Source organism: Phocoena sinus, chromosome 10, assembly GCF_008692025.1.
Source record: "Phocoena sinus isolate mPhoSin1 chromosome 10, mPhoSin1.pri, whole genome shotgun sequence".
NCBI lineage: Eukaryota > Metazoa > Chordata > Mammalia > Artiodactyla > Phocoenidae > Phocoena > Phocoena sinus.
The window spans coordinates 65,509,535-65,529,256 of NC_045772.1; the positions used below are offsets into that span (position 1 = coordinate 65,509,535).

The 19,722-nt window shown below is 60.3% G+C and overlaps 2 protein-coding genes across 9 annotated transcripts in view; one reads left to right on the forward strand and one right to left on the reverse strand.

Annotated features, from left to right (window-relative positions):
• The window catches only part of HDAC7 (histone deacetylase 7), a 35,420-nt gene extending 25,192 nt beyond the window's left edge, over nucleotides 1–10,228 (forward strand). For 7 of the 8 annotated variants that reach the window (XM_032644117.1, XM_032644118.1, XM_032644120.1 and 4 more), the window contains 13 exons: nucleotides 265–398; nucleotides 565–685; nucleotides 940–989; nucleotides 2,219–2,326; nucleotides 3,242–3,297; nucleotides 3,478–3,565; nucleotides 4,679–4,798; nucleotides 5,022–5,119; nucleotides 6,270–6,388; nucleotides 6,976–7,109; nucleotides 7,430–7,514; nucleotides 8,718–8,856; nucleotides 9,027–10,228. In XM_032644117.1, the coding sequence (XP_032500008.1) occupies nucleotides 265–398; nucleotides 565–685; nucleotides 940–989; nucleotides 2,219–2,326; nucleotides 3,242–3,297; nucleotides 3,478–3,565; nucleotides 4,679–4,798; nucleotides 5,022–5,119; nucleotides 6,270–6,388; nucleotides 6,976–7,109; nucleotides 7,430–7,514; nucleotides 8,718–8,856; nucleotides 9,027–9,072 (1,298 nt within the window). In that variant the 3' untranslated portion in view covers nucleotides 9,073–10,228. The remainder of the gene's footprint in view (nucleotides 1–264; nucleotides 399–564; nucleotides 686–939; nucleotides 990–2,218; nucleotides 2,327–3,241; nucleotides 3,298–3,477; nucleotides 3,566–4,678; nucleotides 4,799–5,021; nucleotides 5,120–6,269; nucleotides 6,389–6,975; nucleotides 7,110–7,429; nucleotides 7,515–8,717; nucleotides 8,857–9,026) is intronic. The other variant, XM_032644119.1, reaches the window with a different exon arrangement.
• Nucleotides 10,229–11,156: 928 nt separating this feature from the next.
• Nucleotides 11,157–19,164, reverse strand: SLC48A1 (solute carrier family 48 member 1). Its single transcript, XM_032644125.1, has 3 exons — nucleotides 18,906–19,164; nucleotides 13,023–13,190; nucleotides 11,157–12,409 (listed from the first exon to the last, which is right to left on the reverse strand). The coding sequence occupies exons 1-3, from the start codon at nucleotides 19,039–19,041 to the stop codon at nucleotides 12,273–12,275; spliced, it is 441 nt and encodes a 146-aa protein (XP_032500016.1). The 5' UTR covers nucleotides 19,042–19,164; the 3' UTR covers nucleotides 11,157–12,272.
• Nucleotides 19,165–19,722: the final 558 nt, after the last annotated feature.

Genomic DNA, 19,722 nt, shown 5'->3' on the forward strand with positions numbered 1-19,722 from the left:
GTCCCTGGGCCACGTGAGGGGGGCCAGTGAGTCGGGAAGGCAGCGGCTGGGTGGCGGTTGTGCTGGCCGGGGCTGCGTGGTGTGTGGGTGAGGTACCCAAGGCCGCCTGGGTAAGCAGCTGGGGGTGTGCGTACGGGCTCCGAGGGGCAGGAGGGGGCATGTGGGGCTGTGCGGGGGTGTGGAGGGCGTGCCCGGCCTGGCTCCATGGTGGGGCTGGGGGTGGGGACTCCCCGGGGCCCTGGCCCTGACCCCTGCTCCCCACAGGGCTGGTCTATGACTCAGTAATGCTGAAGCACCAGTGTTCCTGCGGAGACAACAGCCGGCACCCGGAGCACGCAGGCCGCATCCAGAGCATCTGGTCCCGGCTGCTGGAGCGGGGGCTCCGGAGCCAGTGTGAGGTAAGGAGGCAGCGTAGGGGCTGTGGGGTCGGAGGAGCTGAGGGTCACAGAAGGGGAAGGGGCTGGGAGGCCCTGGAGCCAGAGTGAGATGAGGGGCGGCGGGGTGGTGGGAGTGGCGGGGAAGGGGCCGAGCAGGGGCTCAGGAGCTCTGTGGGTCCTTCCTCAGTCTCTCCGGGGCCGGAAGGCCTCCCTGGAGGAGCTGCAGTCAGTGCACTCGGAGCGGCATGTGCTCCTCTATGGCACCAACCCGCTCAGCCGCCTCAAACTGGACAATGGGAAGCTGGCAGGTAGGGGACCGATGGCGCGTGGGGCCCCCAGACCTCCCCTGGCTCACCCAGCCTGAGCATCCCCTGTGCTCTAGTCCTAGCTCCACCCAGCCTGTCCCTCCAGCGTCCGGGACACCCCCATGCCGCCCTTAGTCCCTCTGCTGCCCACCTGCACCCCTCCCTGCCCACCCCACCTGGCCCTCTTCTCAGAGCTTCCCCGCTCCCAGCCGGAGGCAGAGCAGATTGGGCTCACACACCTGGACCTCTCCCCACAGGGCTCCTGGCACAGCGGATGTTCGTGATGCTGCCCTGCGGTGGCGTTGGGGTAAGTGTGCCGAGGTCTTGAGCGCGCGTGGCCACGGGCTCTCAGACCTCCTCCCTTGCGTTCTCCCAGGCCCAGCCCCTGCCTGCTTGTTCTTGTGGTTCTGCCGGGCCCCGTGGGCCAGGGGCTCTCCCGTAGCGCCCCTGTGCCGGCTGGAAGCTCCCTGTGGCGGGCATGTCCTCCTGAGGGTGGAGTCCCATCCCTCACACTTGCAAGGCATTTGGTGGATGTTGAGGAGGCCCAAGGAGCAGGGCCGGGCCCGGGCCCGGGGCTCGTCTCCCGTCGTGAGCACGCTGGCCTCCAGGCTGCTTTGCGTCCCTGGAGTGGGCTGCCCGGCCTGGGGCTGCAGGGATGCCTCTGGTGTCCTTGGCGACCCAGGCCTGTCCCTCCCACGCCCTAGCTTTCCCTGCTCCCTCTCACCCCGCCGGGGGACTTCTGCCTGGTGGCAGTGCTCTCCTCCCCTCAAAAGGTCCCTGCGCAAACCAAACCGGGCGTGTGGAGGCAGGGGACGGAGGCCCGGTCCTGGAGGGAAATGGGAGCTGTCGCTGGGGGGCTGCGTGGGAGCCGGTCAGCGCCCTGTTCACAACTTCCCATTTCTTGCCACTTTCTGATTTTTCCAACTGTTGTTGCTTCTGTTTTCTCCTCCCTCCGCTCCCTCTCTGTCTCTGTCTCTCTCTCTTTCTCCAGCCTCTTGCGACTCTCTCTGCCTTCCTCGCCTCTCTCGGTCCGCCTCGCCCTCCCCATCTCCCCATCACGCCCCCCGGCCCCTCCCTAGCCTTGAGGCCCAGGGACTGGGTTTGGGGGGCCTCCCAGCCTGGGCTAGGGGCCCCGAGTGGAAGACAGTGGTGCAGACGGCCCCTCGAGCTCCGACGGTCCCGAGGGCCTGAGCAGAGTCAGCTGGGGCTTAAAACCCCCTCCAGGCCCAAACCCCAAGTCCCGCCCAGGTAACGCCATGCCCCCTCCTCTGACCGGGGGGCAGGCGCGATGCTGCCGGCAGAGTGCTGGCCAGTTGCGGGCTGGTGATATGGACTGAAGCTGGGAAGGAGAAGTCGTGCCGGGACTGGGGGACACGGGAGGCCTTGCTTTTCTGGGCGGCGGGGCAGTGGGGCGGCAGCGCCATCTGCCCAGCTCCCTGCCCCTGGGGTCCTGGCCGTGGGGTGGGCACCGCCCCCCGGGCCCTGGCTGCCGTGGGAGGCCTTGGATGATGCGGGCCCTGACTCTGGCCCCCGCAGGTGGATACCGACACCATCTGGAACGAGCTGCACTCCTCCAATGCGGCCCGCTGGGCTGCCGGCAGCGTCACTGACCTCGCCTTCAAAGTGGCTTCCCGAGAGCTAAAGGTAGGAGGTTCGAGTGGAGGGTGGGCAAGCCACGGAGGAAGGAGGCAGAGGATGGGGTAGCGGGGAAGGCCAGACCCGACACCCAGCATCACATTCCTCTTGGATATCACCACAGGGTTTCGAAAGGGAAATTGAGAGCTCTGGGGACCAAGATGAGATCTGAACCCTAGGCTCCTGTTACCTGGTGGGGAAGCAAGCCACTGTGCCCCTGGCCCTGTGGTCTCTAAGAGAGACAGGGTCACGATCATCCAGGATCGGTTAACACAGACCCGCTGTGGACCGTGGGCAAGTTGCAGGGCCTCTCGGGAGCCCCGTGCATTGGCAGAGCGCCCGTTGGTGATGCTGAGGTTTTACAGACCGGGTTGGCGCTCATTTGCTCCGGGCTGGGCACCTTACAGGGGCTTGTGCCGAGCCCCCCCCCCACCCCCCCCTCCTGCTGTTTAGGAGCTCACAGCCCAAGTCCTGGCTCCACCACCTGCAACCAGGCAACTTTGCACATGTTGTTAAACCCACGGAAGCTCCAGGTTTCTGCTGTCTGTAAACCAGATATAATAACAATGTTTATCTTATGAAGATGACATAACGTTTATCTCAGAGAGCCGTGAGGATGAAGTCCAGCATTTACCCAGCACACTGCCAGGCACATAGATTGGGCCCAACAAGTAACAGCTGTTGTGATTCCAAAGTGGTAACAGCCAGGAGCCACCGGGGTGGGAGGTTCTGTGTTCACGGCCGGGGGGTCAGCACAGGGCCCTTGACACCCATCCTGGTCATGGTCAATCACACTGGCAGCTCTTGCCCTGTGGTCCCTTCTCGGGGGGAGGAGCCTGGGGATGGGCTGGGCGGGGGCAGGTTCATGGAGGTGCGGGTCAGAGGTCTGGCTGTTCGGTTGACGAGCGTACTTTCTGTTTCCAGAACGGTTTTGCTGTGGTTCGGCCCCCAGGACACCATGCAGACCATTCCACAGCCATGTAAGGCCTGGGGGAGGCCTGGGTGGGCTGAGGTAGGGGGCAGGCCCTCAAGGCCCTCCTGTTGGGATGTTCCCCCTCCTTCCTCTGAGCCTTCTGGTGCTGGGCCGGGCCAGAGGCAGGTGGGGAGGGGGTGCGGCACGGGGAGGGAATGGGCTGACACGACCTCTCTTTTCCTTCCAGGGGCTTCTGCTTCTTCAACTCAGTGGCCATCGCCTGCCGGCAGCTGCAACAACAGGGCAAGGCCAGCAAGATCCTCATCGTGGACTGGGTGGGTCCCGGGTCCTGGCCCCGTCAGGTCCAAGAGGCCTGTGGAAAGAGCCCTGAGCCTGGCGTTAGTTAGGAGACACGGCTTCACGTCCCGCCTAGTTCCACATTAGCCTCCCCGAGCCTCGGTTCCCCCACTGTGTAAAACGGGGGAAATGCGGTGAGGATAATGCCCCCATCACGGGGCTGTTGGGAGGCCCAGAGGAGATGGTATATGGAAAGGCCTCAGCTCCCACGGGTAGGGGCCATTTGAATGCTGTCTTCTGGCCTCTGTTGGCTTCTTTCTGCAGATCTGATCATTTCTGCCTTTCTCCTGCAGGTAGTCACAGTACCAGTAATAACACGTAACGTCAACATACCACTAATCGCATCCAGACACTGGTGGTTTCACGCCTCATATATTTAACCCTGACTCTGACCTGGTTTACAGATGAGGAAAGTGAGCACAGAGAGGTTAGGTAACTTGTACACAGCTCTACACCTCATCAGTCCTGAGACTGTGATTTGAACCAAGGCCTGTTAGCTCTGGAGCACGGCCTCGTGCTGTGCTTTGCATTGACATCTAACTAACTACTTTGCGTTGACATCTGCTTATGGGACATTCCTACACAGAATGGAGGAGAGTGGAGGAACTTTCCACACTTGCGCCCACGCGTGGTCCTGTGAGTTACCACGGCTCTCCCTGGAGGGGCGGCGCTGGGCCTCGTGGTCCGGCCCCTCTGCTGCGGAGCATGGTTTCCATCACTTGCATCACTCCATGACCTTGGGCAAGACACAATAGCGAGAGTTCCTGACATGTGTGACCCTGGACTCTTCCCTCTCCTGGCACTAATCCTTCCCTGACACGTACTCTTTCCTCTCCTTCAGGGTTTCGTGTTATTGCTACCCCCACCTAGCGTGCTGTGTACACATCTATACATACAGGGGGAGACTGAGGCTCAGAGAGTGCCCGTGGGTCACGCAACAGTTTAGCTCTAGGAGCCCCCGTGTTCTCACCCCCAGTCTAGACTCCTGACCCTCAGAATGGTCACCGACCTTGAAACCTTTCCAACCTGCCCCAGTCTCCATGTCTCTGCTTTCAGACCTGCCCTAATCCACTGCCCATCTCCCTGCACAGGACGTTCACCATGGCAACGGCACACAGCAGACCTTCTACCAGGACCCCAGCGTGCTCTACATCTCCCTTCATCGCCACGACGATGGCAACTTCTTCCCAGGCAGTGGGGCTGTGGATGAGGTAACCACACCTTCCAGCCCCACTGACTCTCCGTTGTGGCCCTTACTCTGCCCCTGTCACAACTAGCTGTGTGATCTGGGCAGACCGTTGAGCCGCTCTGAGCCTCAGTTTCTCCATCTGGAAGTGAAGAGGCTGGATGAGCTGGTCTTGCAGCACTGACATCCTGGGATCCCTCTCTTGGGACTCTGCTCTCCTCACGTCTCTCTTGCCTCCTGTTTTCCAGGTGGGAGCTGGCAGCGGTGAGGGCTTCAATGTCAATGTGGCCTGGGCTGGAGGTCTGGACCCCCCAGTGGGGGATCCTGAGTACCTGGCCGCCTTCAGGTAAGTGCTCTGGGGACCCAGAGGAGGCCTGGCCCAGCAGGGCCACCCTCTCCTCCCCTTTTCCAACAGCACCAGGTTGGAGGCGATCAGGTGGCCAGCCTGTCCTCATCCAATTACTAGACGTTACAAGCCAGCCCCGGAGTGGGCCTATGGACTGAGACAAACAAAGGGAAAGGCACTGTTACACTGGCCTCTAGGGGCCTCCAGTCCCTGTGGGAAGACAGGAAACACAGAGTGAAAGGTCAAAGGGTGCTTTATATTATAAAGTTTATAATGTCACACGTTACCAAGAGCCAGTGTTGACCTGAGTGCGGGGAGATGGGCAGGGTGGAGTGAGCAGCTCTGCACGGGAACCGAGAAACTTCAATTGTGGAGAAAGAGGGAGAGCAAGCAGGTGACGTCCGTACTGGGGGAGTTGCTTAAGAAAGGCCGTTCTAGAAGAGGGGCTTTGCTCAGGATCGCTTATATCTTTCACTCTGACGGTTCCTATACTCCATTTGGAAAAAGAGAACCCTGGAAGTAGGTCGCCATATACTTTTCTAGAGTGTTCTCGATGAGAGCTAATTCTGTAGGAGCCCTGGGCTGGGGAGTTCCTGGCATCTGTGTGCCCAGAGCCCGGGGCCTCGAAGGACACCAAAATAGACCCCCGAGTTGGGTGAGGGATGGAGGGAGGCAGCTGTGAGGGGCCAGCGGGGGCAGAGGACGAGAATGGATCTGGTGGCCCGGGACCTCAGAGGGAGTCCGTCGCCCTGGTCAGCTCTCAGGTCGAGTGGTGAGGTGTGGCCAACTCAGTCCTACGTGGGCGGCAGCTTAGCGCTGAGTGTTTCCAGTGTTTCCCTGAGGCTTAGTGACCTGCCCCTTCCCGAGGCCCTGCCCGCCGACACACCCACACGCCCACTCCTCTTTCATTCCCTCGGGTGCCTTCCCGCCTCTCGCCAGTGAAGTGCCCTGGGTGGCTGAGTCCGTAGGCTGTACCAGGGACATGGGTGGCCGGCCGAGGTCAAGGAAGTCAGAGGCATCTGCCCATCCTGCTGGGAGAGTGGGTGTCTTGGAGTCCTAAGAGCAGGGTGCCCCCAGTAGAGTTGGTGGGAGAGGGCTCTGCCCCTGGCAGCCCTGCACAGCGTGGCGAGCCCCCCTTCTGCCCACACAGGGTAGTCGTGATGCCCATCGCCCGGGAGTTCTCTCCGGACCTGGTCCTGGTGTCAGCTGGGTTTGATGCTGCCGAGGGTCACCCACCCCCACTGGGTGGCTACCATGTTTCCGCCAAATGTAAGGAGGGCCCAAGCCAGGGGGCAGGTATAGGGAGTGAAGGCTAGGCCGGGAGTGGCGGCACAGCCCAAGGCTGGGGTGGGTGGCAGTGGCTGGCCCAGGGTCCCAGCACAGACCAGGTCAGTTCACCGTGGGAGGCCTAAGTCACACCCAGGGGGCTGAAGTCCCATAGACCTGGAAGCTCAGTCACAGGACTCCTCCCACCCCAGCTGTGTCCTTCCCAGGCTGGGGGGGCAGTGGGGAGGAGCAGTGTTCTCAGAACAGAGGGAGCCCACTCAGCCCACTGGGCCATGGGGCCTGGAGGACAGAGAGGAATATGGTGTGTCTTGGCGAAAGAGACATGGGCTGGAGTCCATGCCCTGGGTTCTGGTCCTAGCCCTGCCACCTACTAGCTGCCCTTAACCTCTCTGAGCCTTCAGTGAGGCACTAATAGGATTTACAGGGGATTCCATGTGAAAGCACTTGGGAAAGTAGAGATTTATGCGTGAGTCGCTCTTTCTAAGGGAGGAGTCAAGCAGGGAATTACCAGAGGTCGAGAGGGCCCCCCCTCCTCCACGCCGCCCCCTCACCCTCGCGCGACCGTCTAGGTTTTGGGTACATGACGCAGCAGCTGATGAGCCTGGCGGGAGGCGCGGTGGTGCTGGCCTTGGAGGGTGGCCACGATCTCACAGCCATCTGTGACGCCTCTGAGGCCTGTGTGGCTGCTCTTCTAGGCAACAAGGTGAGGTGCCTGCCCCTGATCCGTGCGCCGGTGGGGCAGGGCGTCCGGCTCTCCCAGGAGTGCCCCAGGGAGCAGGTAGACAGGGCGCCTCCCTGAGGGCATGCAGATGGGCGGGGTGGGGGTGGCCGGGCCTGGGATGAGGGGAGCGGCGTGGATGCCTCTTCCCCAGGTCAGGCGCAGGGCCGGCGTCCCCTGCCCTAGGGAGAGCCGGGAGCACATGCCTGTTTGCGCTCGGAAAGTGGGGGCCCGGGGGTGGGAGAGAGCTGGGCCTGGGGGTCCCTGAGAGATGGGTGACTGATGTGTACTCCTTTCTTCTGTAGGTGGATCCCCTCTCAGAAGAAGGCTGGAAACAGAAACCCAACCTCAATGCCATCCGCTCTCTGGAAGCTGTGATCCGGGTGCACAGTGAGTGTGGACGGAGGACACTGCTGACCCCAGACTTGGGAGAAACTTGGGGCTCTGCTGCCCCCAGTGACCAGGGGTACTGCTGCTCTGGAGTAGGCTTCCTATCAAGTACCCCACGATAATGGGAAGCAGCCCCCCCACACCACCACCATGAGTGGATACCCTCGGAGCCCTCCAGATGGACCCAGTGGGGACCAGGCAGGACTGGCCTCCCATCCCCAGCTGCTGCCCTAGGCCAGGGCCCCGCCCACAGCAACACTCAGGCCTTGTTTGTGGAAGTGCTGGTTCCCACCCTAACCCTCAAACCTGGCCGCAGGGTCTTAGGAGCTCCGGGGTGCTTTGGGGGCTGAGTCTTAGATTAACCCCACATTTGGAAAGCACTTTAAATTTTCAGCTTCAGCTCAGCATCTGTGGAGCTCTTTATGTACAGACCCGTGATCTATGCCAGAGATACAAAAATGAACAAAATAGGTTTCCCACATCCGGGGAAATCCCACACCCGGGCTCAGTAGGGCTGTTGTACATGACAGCGAAGCTGCCGCGGGTACTCGGTACGGAGCCCTCCCACTGGGCCGGGCTCTGGGCCGGGCGTGTTCCGTGGACATTATTTCTCGCCACGGCAGGCGGGACGGTCGTGTCCGTGGTCTAGATGGGGCGGTGGGAGTCCAGGGTGGTAAGTGGCTTGCCAACAGCCAGACAGAGTGGCCGCAGTGTTGGCCACCTCTCCCGGCACTGTGTCCTCTGGCCTCCCATGCCTGTGCTGCGCTGAGCGTTGCCAGGGGCTGCGTGTGAGGGGGACCCTGGGCTCCAGCAGGCCAGGGCTCAGGGCTCCGTGAGGTCACCATGACACAGACCCCATCTAGGGGAAGGGAGGCCCCAATGGGGCACTTAGGAACCCCACACCCATGGGAATGGGTTAGCGGTGGCCTTCCAGCCAAAGCCGTGTGGCACTGGCTTGGACCTCTGCGAGGGCCCCTCACTGCCACACTGAATCCGCACTGCTCACCCTGTCGGGGCTTGGGGGGCCGAGTCAGGGAGCGTGTTGCCCCGAGGGTGGAGGCAGGTGAGAGCTGACCCCACACCGAGGACGCGTCCGCTACTCCTGGGCCTCAGATGTGCAGCCTCAGGATCAGTCTGGGATGCGTGGTGGGCAGGTGGAGGGCCTTGTGCCCCCAGCCCTTTCTGACTCGGCTTCTTACCCAGGTGAATACTGGGGCTGCATGCAGCGCCTGGCCTCCTGTCCAGACTCCTGGGTGCCCAGGGTGCCAGGGGCCGATGCAGAAGAAGTGGAGGCAGTAACTGCACTGGCATCCCTCTCCGTGGGCATCCTGACTGAAGAGCGGTAATGCCAGACCCCTGGCTCACAGCCCCTCCACCCCCTCGGACCCTCCCAACCTGCGGAGCCCAGGCTTCAGCCCAGCCACGACGGCCTTCTCGGGCTTCCTGGGAAGCTGGGCTCAGGCCTTTCCCCTGGCTCTTCAGCAGCAACCCCCCCCCCTTTCCCTCCCCCAGGACCTCAGAGCAGCTGGTGGAGGAGGAAGAACCCATGAATCTTTAGGCTCCAGGACGGATCTGCCCCTGCCGCGCCCCGCCCCGCCCTGCCCTTCGGACCCAGTTCTCTTCCAACCTCTGGCAACAGTACCCGTTCCCGGGGTCTTCAGAGATCCTTCGGGCAGGTAGTCGGGGCCAGAGAACAGCCTCTCGACAGTCACCCCAAGGAGCCTGGGAAGGCCCCTGGGTCTAGCATAGGGACCAAAGAAGACCCTGACAGGAGGCCGGCTGCGTAGCCAGCCGGGACCCAGTAGGGCTCTCCCCGAAGCACAGTCTACCCCTCTGGGGTCTGGGCCCCTAGCTAGGCCCCCGACCCTCAGGCCTGCACAGAGGAGGACTGGCACAGCCGGGCCCGCTCACAACCACTATTCCTGGTTCTGTAGACCCCCGACTTTGCACACAGCCCCAGGCTCCACACAGAAATGTGAACTCGGCCTCTGCCAGAGTGGCCCTTCCTAGGCTCTGGGGGAGGGAGGATGGGTAGCAGGGGCAAAGGGGTCCCATGTCCCTGCGTGCAGGGGGAGTCCCTCCTCTCCTGCTTCCTCAGATGACTCTGGAAGCTTCCTCCCCACCACTGGGCAGTGAGACAGACCTCCCTCTGAGAGCAGTCATCGGCAGGCCTCCCATCTGGTCCCTGCCCCTGCCAGAGGCCACCTGCGTCAGCCATCTCAGGGCTCTGGTGCAGCAGACAGGTGCTCCTGGAGTTCTTTGCTTCCTGATCCAATGGTGCCAAACCCCTCATCTCCCCTCAGAAGCACAGCATGACCCCCAGGGACCCCTCAGTAGTCACCACCCGCCTCCGTGAGCCTTCTCTTTCTGGGGTCTCCGCCACCCCAGCTGACTCCTGCCCTACATAGGACTAGCTTGGCTGAGGGGAAAGGGGGTGGGAGAGTGAATGGAAGACATGGGGGAGGGGAGGCTGCCCTGGCAAAGACTTCGAGGCTTCTGGGGTCCAGGCCTGGGGCCAAGAAGGAAAGTGTGTGTGTGTGTGTGTGTGTGTGTGTGTGTGTGAGAGAGAGACAGCGAGTAAGAGGAGGGTTTATGTGTGTGCACGAGTGTGTCTTCCTGAGGACCACCATGCCCTGTGTATGTATGCATGTTTTTGTAAAAAAAAAAAAAAATGGAAAAAAAATCTGAACAATAAATGTTTTATTTGCTTTAAAGGTTCATGTGAAAGGGCCTCCGGGGGTTGAGGGGTGGGCAGCGGGCCTACAGCTACACAGCACAGCCTGTGCCTGATTCATTGTGGAAGAGAAGGGACAGGTTGGGCCGTGGGGCAGCCCCCCTCCAGCTCCTTGGCCTTCTGTGGCCGCTGCCTTGCAGGAAGAATCCATTCTGAACACACCCTGGCTGCCCCCGCCTGCCCCACCTCTGGGTAGTGAAGAGGCGGCAGCTCTGGGCTGAGTCCATAGACAGAGGGCCCGGAAGGGCGTGGGGAACATGGATGCCTGCAGACCCGGCTCGCTAAGGCTCCCCTAAAGAGTCCTGAATCAGACGTACCTGGGTTCAAGTCCCAGCTGGGAGCTCAGGTAAGTCACGTCACCTCCTGGGGCCTCTGTTTATCAGTTAAAGGCTCCCGAAATAGACAGTTTGGTTCCTTCCTGCTCTAATGTACCATGACTTCTTAAGCATGTGCTGAGTCTAGAAGAGAAGAACAGGTGAGACGGCGGGCCTGGGCGAGCTCATCCAGTGGCGCCTGTCTTTATGGTTCCGAGGCGGCCAGGCTTCTTCAGACAGCAGAAGGAGCGGCCTCATCACCTCCGACCTGGGCCCAAGCCCCTCACAGCCTGGAGAATACGAGGGGAAGCACGTTCATCCCCTTCCCATCTGTCCTGGCCTCTTGGGGCGATAGGCACTCAATCCCACAGACGTTGCTGAGACTGTGCCCGGGGGGCATCCTCGCCCTGGCTGGGGGGTTTGCTGAGGGGGCTGGAGGAAGAGAGCTGAACTGTGGGTTCCCCCATGCCAAGTGGGACCAGAGGGAGAGGGTCCCCTCTGAGCTAAGGAAATGGCTTGATGAGATGACTGGAGACCCCCATTCCCACCCACCGCTCCCACAGTCCACCCCATAAGAAAGCACCAGAGGCTAGCTGATAACAAATGGCTGCTGTATTTCTGCTAAAGTGACAGTGACGCAGATAAGGCAAAGAGCTGAGGGGCAGGACACATCAGGTGGGAAGGGGGCAGACCGTGCAAAATGACAACCTAAGACAAAAAGATGGATGGAGCCCCTTCCCTTCCGAGTTAGGTGAGCCCTTGGGCCAGTGTATATGCAGTAAAGCAGATTTTGTCCTTCAGAAGGGAGATTTTAAAAGAGAAAAGCTCTGGGTGAAGGGCAGGGGCAGGAGTGGGGGAGGCATCTCGGGGCCAGGGGCAGTCTGGGTGCCATGAGGGGCAGGCATGAGAAGGCCAAGTGGAAATGTGGGGCTGGAGGTGCCTGGTACAGGTTTGAGGGTTCTTTCTAGCCCACCCCGTGCTGCCCCCTTCCCCAAAGCCCTTCGGGGGGCAGAAGCACCTTCCCCAAGACCCTTAGTCTGGCCTCATTTGGGGCGTCCGGCTCTGGGGTGTGTGGTGAAGGGGAGGATGGCTCTAGCATACTCATGGGAACCACCTCTGCGAGGAACAGGGTGGGTGGAAAGAGGGACACTGAACTCCCCTCGGGTCCCCAGGCCTTGGGAAAAGAAAAGCAAGTGTCACCATCCCTGGCACCAATGAGTTCAGCTACCTGACTCTTGGGGGACAACAAGATGGGGGTGCTGGGGTAAGGGGCTGCGAAGTCTCTACTAGAGATCCCTTACCTGACCTGACCTCCCCAGGGTCCCGTCCCACCTGAGGGAGAGTGTCTAGGGCAGCAGGGACCCCTGCCCCCAGGCACAGGTCAAGGCCCCACTGCCCTACCCCTTGCCTGTTGCCCTGGCCCTACTTAGAAAGATTGCCCACTGAGTGCTAAGAAAATAGATCCACTTGAAAAGGTCTAAAGCCGCCCTCCAGTCAGGCTGATGAGCAACGTGGCAGGACCCCTTTCCACGGCACACAGGGTTCCCCCCAAGGGGACAGGACAGCTCCCAGGGAGACCACCGTCCTCCTGCTGTATACTTTCTGCCCCGGTTCTGGGGTTCCCAGGGGGTGTACAGGCCCGCCTGCTGTCTCAAGAGGCTGAGTCCAGGTCCTGAGGACCACCAGGGTGCGGAGACCTCATCGCTCAGGTCAGAAATCGCTAAGGATGCTGATGTCGGCAAAGTCAGCCCGGTAGCGGTGGGCGTAGAGGCTGAGCAGGAAGGCCCATTTGAAGGAAATGAAGCTCCACACACAGGAGAGGTAGTAGCTGTTGGGGTCTGTGAGGCCTGCAGGGGAGAGGAACCCAACCGTGACTTGAGAGGACCTTGCCCTTGACCCTAGCCACCATGCCACAAGCCCCGGGCCATCCTTCCCCACAACCTCCAACAGAGGCTGAACTGAGCCAATGGAGAGGTCAGGTGTGATAGAGGTTTCAGAGCGTTCAGAGTTTGCAGGCAGGAAGCAGTGGGGATGAGGGAAGGTCAGGGGGTTGGCTAATCACTGGGCTGTATCATCCGCTCTGCTTCTGTGACACTGACCCCAGGCCCACTGCCTTCCAATGTGCTTCAGCATCAGAGCGGGCAGGAAGAGCCGTTGGCTACTTGCAGACTGCAGCCACCAGGGGGCGCTCCCATACCCTCCGCTGGAGGCTAAAAGGGGCGGCTAACCACACACTCCTGGGTGCTGAAATGCAGCACACACTTCCCACGTGTTTCATTGACCCCTTCCAACCCAGGGGCGGGGATGGGGGGCGTCCATTCTCCCCACTCCGGCACAGGGAGGTTAAGTGGTCTGTCCAGTCCCTTGGGCGTAAGTGTTGAACCCAGGACAGGAATCCCGGGCCTCCTGAGTGCTCCACCCACCGGCCCTCCCACGCCCTCCCTTTGTGGAGGCCCTTACTCTGGTGTCCGGTGACGGCCAGCACAAGAAAGGTGCAGAAAGTGGCGACGGAGACGGCCGAGAAGAGGACGCCCACGAAGAAGAAGCCACGCAGCCCCTTGAGCCACGTCCTCCAGTAATCCTGCATGTACATCACGTGCGTCACCAGGACCCACAGCGCTAGCACACCTGCCGGGAGAGACGGCTCAGGCAGCGCCCCTCTCCTCACCTGCCGACCCCCCAGTGCCCTGCAGGTCCCCCAGGCCAGGCTCTTCGCATAATAACAGTAGTGTTGGCCTTTTCACTCTCCCGGTAAAGTGGAGTTTGCTGGAGGCCACGTGGCCTGTGATATGAAGAGGACGTGAACGCAAAAGCAGCTAGGAGAATCTGGCTGCCTTTTACTAAGCCACACATTAACGAGATCTGCAAAAAATATAAAACTATGTCATTCTTCTCCCTAATTTTTTTGTTTTGGAAAACGTGAATACTTCTTACAAAAAAATGTTACTTATGTTAACACAATGTTATTATTATTATATTTTTTGCGGTACGCGGGCCTCTCACTGTCGTGGCCTCTCCCGTTGCGGAGCACAAGCTCCAGACGCGCGGGCTCAGCGGCCATGGCTTACGGGCCCAGCCGCTCCGCGGCACGTGGGATCCTCCCGGACCGGGGCACGAACCCGTGTCCCCTGCATCGGCAGGCAGACTCTCAACCACTGCGCCACCAGGGAAGCCCACAATGTTATTTTTAATATTACTTTAAAATGCTTAAAACTGTTCTCAGTTTTAATTTCTAATACAGTCCATATCGATAGATATAACCCACATAAACAAAATTTCCTTGGGGTCTCACCACTTTTTAAAGAGTGTAAAGGGGTCCTAAAGTCAGAAAGTTTGAGGACTGCTGCAGCCCAGCCTGCTTTCCGGGGACTCCCCACTACCCACCCTGGGGGCCACAGCTGTGAGAAGCATTCCTCCCGCCCTGATGCTTCTGCTCTCCCAGCCTTCAGAGGCCACCACCGTAACGTTGCAAGGCCTGTGGCTGAGCTCTTGGCAGTGGGGCTCTTCCCAAATTCCATGTATTGGTGTTATGGGATGGGGAGGCCCAGTGGTTAAAACCCCCAGGGCCACCCAGTACCCAAGTGGCCTTCTTCTTGCCCTTGGCCAGACTCCATTTTATTAATTTCCTTTTTAGGCCACACCACGAGGCACGCGGAGTCTAAGTTCCCTGACCACGGATCAACCCGTGCTCCCTGAAGTGGAAGTGCAGAGTCTTAACCACTGGACCGCCAGGGAAGTCCCCTAGCCAGACTCCATTCTACTAAGTCGTTTGCTGAAAGGGCAGGCCAGATGCCCCCAGCCGGTCCTGGGCCTGCCCTCTGGGCCCGGCTGGGCAGTTCCCCTACGATGCCAGCTGCCGCTCAGACAATACAATGAATGCCCTCTGTGCCGGGCCGTGCCTGCCGCCGCAGCCCAGAGAGTGGAGCAAATAGCAGTTCCATTGGCAAGGGTCCAGGGCAGGGCCGCAGGGTCCCGACAAGGGACGAACGAGGGACAGGGCAGAGCCAGCTGCAAGCTGTCCACCTGTGTGTAGGCCGCTGGATCCTAGGAGTCAGGAGGCCCTCCAAAGAGTGAGCCGCACACGCAGCACGCAGAGTAGCACAGGAAGGCTGGGGAAAGTGGTCAGCTCTGGCAAGGGAGCGAAGGAAGAGAAGGTGACAGGGAGATCGGGGTGGGAGAGTGCTTTGACTGAATCTATGACGTTTTATTTTTTTAGGCTGAATGGTAAGAACAAGGGAGTTCACTAAACTGCCTATCCTTTTTTACTTGCCTGCAATATTTCATAATGTTTTTTTAAGTTGGGGGAAAATCAAAAGGCAGGGGGGAATGTCATCCCAGATCTCTGCTCTGATTACCGGCTCAGAAGCTGTCACAATTCAGGCAGCCTGGCAAGGGCCAGAAAACCACGAGACTGCCAACCAGGAGACCTGGGCCTGGCACCGATGTGCTGCTCGTGACTCTCAGAGCCTCGGCGCTTCCACATCTGCGAGTGGGGGAGCCCAAAGGTCCCGCCAGCCTGGAAACGGTGACCCAGGGCTCCCTGCTAGTGAGGACTCAGCTCTGCCAACACCTGCCGCTTCCCTTCCCACGCTGTTTGACCCACAATCTCCCAGCTCTGCCCTCGCCCACCCTCAGCCTTCCTCAGAGGTTGGGGGCCTGGAACATGGGTCCCTGCAGCCCTGGGATCAGGGTGAGGCAAGACAAGCTTGTCTCCGTCCCTGCCTAGGGAGGAAGTGGAAGCAGGCCAGAGGTGGACAGAATAACAATCCCCCGGCTTCAGCTTAACGTCTTCCGTGATCTGGATGGACGGTGTGCTAGCCACCTTTTCCAGAAGTGTTTCCCAATCCTCTCACACAGGTCCTAAGTGTTCACTGGGGGAGCTGTTTGGTCTCTTAAAGGGCCCACGGAAGGAAGCGTATTGTCACTGAGCACATCCAAGGAACCGTCAGACGGGTACCTTTGCGACCGCTCCACTTGCCCTCTATCTGCTCGCTATGCCACGGAGGGGCTGAGATAGATGGCTCTCAGACGCTCTACCACTCAAAGATTCTAGAAGCCAGCTTAGGGGAAAAATAAGGTCAGAGCAATTCCCCCGTGACTCAGCAATTTCTAGGTTAGGAAGTGTTGAAATAGGGGCCTGTGGGATGCCCTCTCTTAGTCCACTGGCCACGCTCCAGTGGTGCCCCCAGAACACCCCCCCACACACACATACATCCATGTACCAAAGAGGGCTGAGCAGAAGAGGAAGATGACCATTTTGGGTGTGCCAGGCCCCAGCTCTCTCTTAATAAGCAGGCACATCCTGCCCCACCTCTCACTTGCCCTGCACACAGCCCTGGCCTCCAGATAAACAGAGGCCACATCTGGAAGCAGGCCCGTCCCCACCGGCCCTGGCTCCCGCCTCTGTCCTTAGAAGAGGGATCTCCCCCAACTCCATCCATGGGGTCAGTGAAGGAGCACAAGCCCCCTGCCGGTCCCTCCCACACCTCAGCCCTGCTCACTTCCCTGGGACACTCTGGACTCCAGGAAGCCTGGTCTGCATAACTCAGGGCAGAACGGACGGTTTCCCAGGCCCACCCGGATGCATGTCCACACCAGACCTCACCCCTCGCTCTACCCCACCTGCTTCAAGGAGCAGGGCTCTGCTCGGTGGCTCGGGGCTCAGAGCTGACAGGCCCAGCACAAGGAAGGCACAAAGATGGTCAGTGAAAGTACGCCCAGCGGCTGGGTTGGAGGTGAGGGGCCAGGAGCCCAGGGGAGCTCACAGGGAAACAGACAAGTGAGCCACTGGACCCAGGCCCTACTCTCTGCCTCCACCCCTCCCCTTCACCCCTGTCCTTTCTCAGCTCATGGGGAAGAACACAGAGCTGGTTAGACTCCTGGGCAACTTTTCTATTCTTGTCCTTTCCTCGGTCTACTAGACTAGAATAAGTCTTTTTCCCAAGCGTTCCCACAGCAAAACTATTTCTTCCGCCTCTCCTCCAAGCCAGGTCTTCCCAGACGCACACCGGGATGGGAGAGACTGGGTCTCTACCCATGAACGTTTCTCCCAGGTCCCCAGGAAATCAACAGCCCCCAGCAGCCCACCTGGCACACAGGGGAAGGAGCACACTGGGGCTGCCCTCTGGTGACTCAGCAGTTTCTGGAAAATGCCAAGTCAGAAGCGGGTACTCACAAATCTGCAGATGCTTCATCCCCAAAAGAGGAAGAGGCTGACTGGCTGCAGACCCTCTCAGCACCCATTCAGGGCGCAGAGGGTGTGTGGCCCCGGCAACCCTCCCCCACCTGCCACACTGCCACCACCACCACCGTCACCAGGCGGCTTTGGTTCTGCGATGGCTGTCAGGGAGGTGCCAGGACCCCGCTCTAGCTGGTCGCTGCCCTAGCACCTCTTGCTGTGGGCGGCTCCACAGCTGGCCTGCCTCAGAGGCCAAGGGAAATCTGCAGGGAGGGAGAGAGGGCAGGGCTCAGGTCAGAGGGAAACCCTGGGACTCCCTGGAGCTGCCCCCCGACGGGCAGCTGAAAGATGGATGATTCGGGGAGAGGACATACAGCTGTAGCACTCCAGACCTGAATGGGGTCTCACACAGCACCCCTGTCAGCGGAATCTCCTTCCATTCCCTACGGATGAGGAAACTGAGGCCCAGGAGGCATCGATGTGCCCACGGTCACACAGCTCGGTGGGGCTCACTCCACCAGGCCAGACTCCAACACACCCGGCTCTAATCCCAGGGGCAGCCCTCCCTCCTCACCCCCAACCAGTCCCCTCATCTCAAGTCTCATCAGGGCAACCCCTGGGCCTCGCCTGAAGAGTCACACCGCCCTCCTGAGGGGAAAGCAGCAGGCCGACAGGAAACAGGAAAGCACTGCAAAGACCAGAGAATCATGAGGAATGTGGTGGGCGGTGGGGTGCAGCGGGGAAGGGGGTGCAGATAACTGAGCAGAGGTGGGCAGGCCGGCCCCCCCGGGAGGAACCACAGGTGGGGCATCTAGGCAGGCGTGAGCGCAGCCCAGCCAGGCGACCACGCGCCCTTCCTCGGAGAGCCCAAGTGCTCTGCCTGGCATTGCTTAGGCCGTGGTTACCTACACCCCTCTGACAGGGCAGAAGCCCCACCTCCCATCCCTTCTTGACCCAGGTATGGCACTCAGTAAGCTTTGGGGCCATGAGCAGATCTCGTTATTTTTAGTTAGTCCATTTAGGGCTCCTTGGCAGAGGAGTTTAATTATGGAGTCAGATCACCCTGTGCAGAACTATGAACCTTACGTGTATTTTTTCCCCAAGTGCTTTCCCCACACGTATAATTTCATGTAGCTGTGTAACCCTAGGTAAGCTATTTATTTACACTAAGCCTCAGTGTAAGCCTGACCTGTAAAATGGACCCAATAATAACGCCTACTTCCTAGGACTAATGTAAGGATTAAATGAGATGATGGAAGCAGTTTGCTTAACAGTGTCTGACACATAGGAAGCATTAAAAAAAAAAAAGTTAGCAAGTAGAAATGATATGCTTCGTCTTCACACCAATTCTACAACACAGAGAGGTTAACAACATGCCCAAAGGTGCACAGCGAGTACAGGGAACCGGTAAGCACCGGACCTCCACCAGCGCACTGACGTTCTCAACTCCGGTACAAGCCTCCTCTGGCCTCCTTGAGGCACAGAAAGGGCGGTCGGCGGGGCTTAGCCGACCCTGGCCCAGGAGCCACAGCAGAAGAGTGGCAAAGAGACACCAACGTGGTGGGAAAAAAAGTCGTTTCCATCAGATCCCTAGCGCGGTCCTCCGGGGCTCCGCCGAGGACTCCGAGGGCGACTCCGTTGGCGGTGGACTCCACCCTGTTAGGAGGCACATGGGCTTCCCCGGGAACCCCCAGCCCTCCTTTCCACTTACTTCTTCTCTGCCCTCACCCAGTCCCCAGGGAAGGGGCGCGGATCCCCCAGCACAAGTGTGTGTGTGTGAAGACCGCCGGGTCTTCACACCTGGCTGCGCGAAGGAGGTGGCGAGAGCAGCGGGCGTGCAGGGAGGACGCTGTCACTGGGCCCAGGGTGGAGGGCGGACGGGCTAACCCGGGGGCGCCGGGGCTGGTGCAAATGGCACATACGGGACGTCGGCGCCTCGGGCGGGCATTGAGTCCCTGAGGACCCCCGAGGATGTCCAGGAGCCCGGGCCCGCGCGGGGCCTGCTCTGCCCACGGCCAGTTTTGGGTAAACACCCCACCCGCTCCCCCGGGAAGCGCCGCCCGCGAGGAGCCTGCGGAGCAGCCGCCGGCTCCTCCCCGCAGCCGCGCGCCCGCGTCCGCGCGGCCGGAGCCGGGACCCAGCGACCCCCGCGCGCCCCGGGGTACCTGCGAGCCCCCCCATGGCCGCGGTCGCCGGCTGTCTGTAGACCACCGTCCAGACGAGGAAGATGGAGAAGCCGGCCACGGAGCTGAGGCCGGAGTAGGCGGCGCGGAGGCCGAGCTGCAGGCGGGACGGGGCCATGGGGCTGCGGGCGCCGGGCGCAGAAGGCGAGCGTGGCCGACGGTCACAGGTGCAGGGCCCGGAGCAGGAGCCGGGAGCCGGGAGCCGGGGGCCGAGCCGTAGCCGCCGGCCGCCCGCGCTCCGCCCCCGGCCCGCCCCCTGCGCCGCCGGCACAGCGCCCTCCCCGGCCGGAGGCCGCCCGCGCCCGGAACCACAGTGGAGGGCGCGTCCTGGGCTTGGCCTTGAGTCCTCGGGCCCCCTGATCATTTGGGGATGCCGCCTAAAAAGGCAGGTTCCGGGGTTCGTCCTCTGAGCTACAGGATATTTGGTCCCTGGCGGGGCCCGGAAATGTACGGGTGTCCAAGCCAGCTGCCGTGATTACTTCTAAAATTTATCACGTTCTCCTTTAAAATTTAAGATGTAAATTTCTCGTTAAAATTCAAGATATAAAAATTGAGATAGATGAAAGTACACAGTGAGTATGATTTCTTCCGCCCCTATCTATCCATCAGGTTCCCTCCTCAGGGATTAAGCGATTCTCAGAAGATTCTTCTCACGGAACATCTGCCCCGTCTTCTGACGTCAAACACCTCACCCTCAAGGACAGCTCCCTTCTCCTTTAATCTCCGCAAGCCTCATCCTCCCACCCCAAATCTACCAAACATCACTCCCATCAGATAGAGGCTGGAATCTATAGCAGGT

Coding starts and splice junctions, on each gene's coding strand:
- SLC48A1 (XM_032644125.1), bottom strand. CDS start 19,041: ATGGCCCCGTCCCGCCTGCAGCTCGGCCTCCGCGCCGCCTACTCCGGC. Junction 13,191..18,905: donor GGCCATGGGGGGGCTCGCAG/GTACCCCGGGGC, acceptor CTCTCCCGGCAG/GTGTGCTAGCGCTGTGGGTC. Junction 12,410..13,022: donor GGCCGTCACCGGACACCAGA/GTAAGGGCCTCC, acceptor TCTCCCCTGCAG/GCCTCACAGACCCCAACAGC.